The following is a 3,610-nucleotide window of genomic DNA, read 5'->3' as shown; positions in this document are numbered from 1 at the left end:
GTCACAGACTCTGCTTCTCAATAGCAATGATCTCGACGACCTTTCTGTAATGGGGTCTTCGGTATATATAAACTTCTCCAAGTGATTCTCTCAATATCATCCGAATATATGCCTTGCCTTTTCTTGATTGATGTGAATGTCTTCTTTCCTTTTGTTGTTTCTTTCCTTTTGTGCTTTCCATATTCAGCTCCATACTTCCATTTGTTGATTTGAATCTTCTAGATGCTGAATATGCTATTTCCTTGCTTTAACATGAATAATATAAAATACGGATTTCGTTATTCGAAGTTCGAATAGAATTCTTTATAAAAAAAAGTTCGAATAGAATTATATGCCTCACATAATGTATTTTAACAGGTTTTTGCCAAACAATATGTGTAATTAAGAAGATCGTCGAAAATCATACATACATACATACATACATACCTTCCAGATGGACTTTCGAGAGCCAACATAACAATTATCCAACATGAACCAGACTGTGGGCCTAACCCAGGTTTCTTTGGGCTCTTTGGAAGAGGCGAATGAAATTTGGAAATGGGCTCACATTAAAAATAAAATAAGCAGCAATATTATTTTTTTATTTTCTTCTTGGGATAAACGTATTACGATGCTAATTAATTTCCTCCGCCTTATTTTTTTTATATGAATCTGTATTGAGGATTCTCTCTTGGCTGCTCCTATAATCTTGGATCTTGTTCTCCTATAGTCAAGAATCGATATCGTGACAGATGATCGTATATCCCCATCTGATTAATGGAGATTAATGATAAAAGCATAAAACTTTGTGGTTTAAATATCGATTTGGTTAATGGGTTTGGAGGGTAAACCCCATTCTTTCCACCCGGTGGCCACAATCCTGAGTTACCTCACCAAGGCACCTCTGGTGAGAACAAACTAAACACCGTGCCGTTTTTGAATTTTCAGATGCTAGAGGTGAAACGAAGGGATTAAATCAAGCGGTGAATTGGATGAGTGCAGGTCCCACCCGGCACGCCGGTGGTGAACGCATTGTCGAAACAGCGTGCGATGCTTCAGAACATACCGAGAGCATGCGTTGGCTTGGCTCCCGAGAACAACATGATTTTGGAGTACAAGTGACGGATTATTAACTAGAATATTAAATAATCGCAATTATGCAGATTGAGCTTTGGTTTAATTTATGGTTTCTTTTTTTTTTTTCTAGAAATGTATTCGAGGGATTGTAATGTTTGACCGGATACTTATCTCATAAATAAAATTGACGGTTAATTTAAATTTATGTCTGTATATATACACTGTATAACAATATATATACAAAATCGCAGTATGGTGATAACAATCTATAGTATCTTTCTTTATAAAAAAAAAATTCTATAGTATCTTTCATATTAATGCAAATGGAAAGTCGTATAAAATACGTAAAAGGAGCATATATTTAAAGATTATTATGTTATTAATTTAAGAAAAGTTGCTTTCTTTGTAGGGTTTATATATTGGGGAATCTGACCGGCCAAACTGGAATGCCATTGAAAAGCCATAGAAAATCTTTTCGTTTTCGTCACCCAAGATTCGATTTTTTTTTAATTTAAAAAAAAAAGGACTTTCTCAAAGTAATTCCATCATTTTTTTAAAAAAAAGTTTCAGATATAGGGTCAGTCCAATTGAACTTAATTATATCCCACCTTAACAAATAACAAATATCGAGATAAACATATATATATATATATAAGTATGTTTAGACGCAAATTATATGCACTCTAAGCTATATTGTATATTTACATAAATATACACAAATATATGCATATTTATACACACACACACACTATATTATTCGTAAAAGATTGTTCATAAAAAGCGAAAAATAGATAAATTTCCTCCATTATGGATTTGATTAAACAAGCATACATAATTACATACACATATATGAAAACTAAATATGGAGGACATTTTTGGATGATACGACGCCGTTCTTCGCTTTTCTCTCATCCAGCATCATTTGCTTCTCTCTGCACTCTAAGCTGCAAAATGCTTTGTCCCCCCTACATGGACGAGTCATCGAATTCTTACATTTCATTTCATTTACAACTTCATTATAAGCTTATTTAAATAAAATATCACAGTAACACATAACAGACAAAATATTGAGTTTTAATTAATTTCAAAATGATTAGAGGAAAATATATAGCATACCTGTACATATAAATGTCACGATTGTGGCGGAGGTGGCGGTTGCAGAGGCTACAAGTCCTGAGGAAATTATCACTAGCATTTTCCGCAGCCGGAGGATTTCTCTTCTGGTACTTTCGCGGCGCTATGCGGCTGCTTCTAGGGTTCATCGCCGTCGTCGGATTCTGATGAACGGCCATGATCGTCTCCGGGTAATCGGACGGCTGAGAGGCTTCCATCGTGGCCGTCGGATCGACTGTGATCCCGACCATGCTGGTCGTTCTCCTGATCGGAGGGCCAGGACGCTTTCCCAATAACATATTCTCTCTCTCTCTCTCTCTCTCTCTCTCAAGTGTGAAGTAGGAGAGGGAGAGAAGACGCAGGAGAGATTATTTAATAGAGAGAGAGAGAGAGAGAGAGAGAGAGAGAGAGTTGAGAGAGTTGAGAGATTCTAGAGCGTTACTTCCGGCTTATTCATATTTTTTGTTTTTTTTCTTTAGTTTTATAAGTGAAAAAGAGTATTATTGAATTTCATAAGAATTATTTACGGTTTTATATTTATCAAATGTTATATACATCAATAGAGATGCTTTATGTAAATTTTATTTAATTCTAATGTACATATATTGTTTTATTAATTTAATATATCGATGCCATACATCGGTTTAATCGTTGACCTCATCAAAACCAGACCAGTTCTGGATTTTATATATAACAAACTAATTATACGAAGAGTCGAATAGTGAGATTATTAACACAGTACGGACACCTGTGTGTGTAGAAGAATCTTATGGAACATAAATTTTATTTACAAATTTGATTAGTTAAACCTATAAAACGAACCCAAACTCTTCGTCCGGTCCGGATTCGAACTTTAAATTTGGAAAGTATATATTCTAAATTATTTAGTTGATTTTCGATCTCGAGATTAGTTTATATCGTTGGTTCAAAATAACCAAATATCCAAAAAAATATAAATTTTATTTATCCCTTCTGTTTTTTTTCTTGTAATGGAATTCCATATAAATAACCATAATCAATATTAGGGACCAAAGCTGTGAAATGTCGACATGTAAGTCTAATGGTCGAATTGCGTCACTCGTTGCCCTAACATTCGACACATACCCACATTTTTATTAGCTGGACTGTCAATTTTCATGTCTTTTCTCACTGCCTAACCTTTAAAAAAAAAAAAGAATCTCCAAATTAACCTTTTGATCAAACCCTTTATCAATTTTGAAATTTTTTCCAACCACATAACGCTTATATCAATTTTCCTATAGAAATTTGACAGTTTGGGAAATGAATATCTTTGTATTTAGGTTTTGGGTCTCTCTCTCTATATATATACATGCACATATATACATATAAACTTATATATACATTGTCTTTTCTCCCTCTCTCTCTCTCTCTCTCTCTTTTTTTAATGATTCGAGTTCACGCACCTTGTCCCTCGCGAACA

At 34.1% G+C, this 3,610-nt stretch overlaps 1 protein-coding gene across 1 annotated transcript; it reads right to left on the bottom strand.

The window, feature by feature from the left end:
- Positions 1 to 1,832: 1,832 nt before the first annotated feature.
- On the bottom strand, positions 1,833 to 2,563 carry LOC104804657 (protein MARD1-like). The gene is made up of 2 exons (XM_010528998.1): positions 2,173 to 2,563; positions 1,833 to 2,021 (listed from the first exon to the last, which is right to left on the bottom strand). Exons 1-2 carry the CDS (start codon positions 2,466 to 2,468, stop codon positions 1,913 to 1,915), a joined length of 405 nt encoding a protein of 134 aa, XP_010527300.1. The 5' UTR covers positions 2,469 to 2,563; the 3' UTR covers positions 1,833 to 1,912.
- Between the last annotated feature and the right edge of the window lie 1,047 nt (positions 2,564 to 3,610).

This window comes from Tarenaya hassleriana, unplaced genomic scaffold, assembly GCF_000463585.1.
Source record: "Tarenaya hassleriana unplaced genomic scaffold, ASM46358v1 Cleome909, whole genome shotgun sequence".
Taxonomy (NCBI): Eukaryota; Viridiplantae; Streptophyta; class Magnoliopsida; order Brassicales; family Cleomaceae; genus Tarenaya; species Tarenaya hassleriana.
This window is presented reverse-complemented; position numbering and strand designations above follow the sequence as displayed.

Bases quoted from the DNA above. Each gene is read 5' to 3' on its own strand.
- LOC104804657 (XM_010528998.1), bottom strand. From the start codon at position 2,468: ATGTTATTGGGAAAGCGTCCTGGCCCTCCGATCAGGAGAACGACCAGC. The intron at 2,022-2,172 runs GTATGCTATATA...TCGTCCATGTAG, and splicing joins CGTGACATTTATATGTACAG to GGGGGACAAAGCATTTTGCA.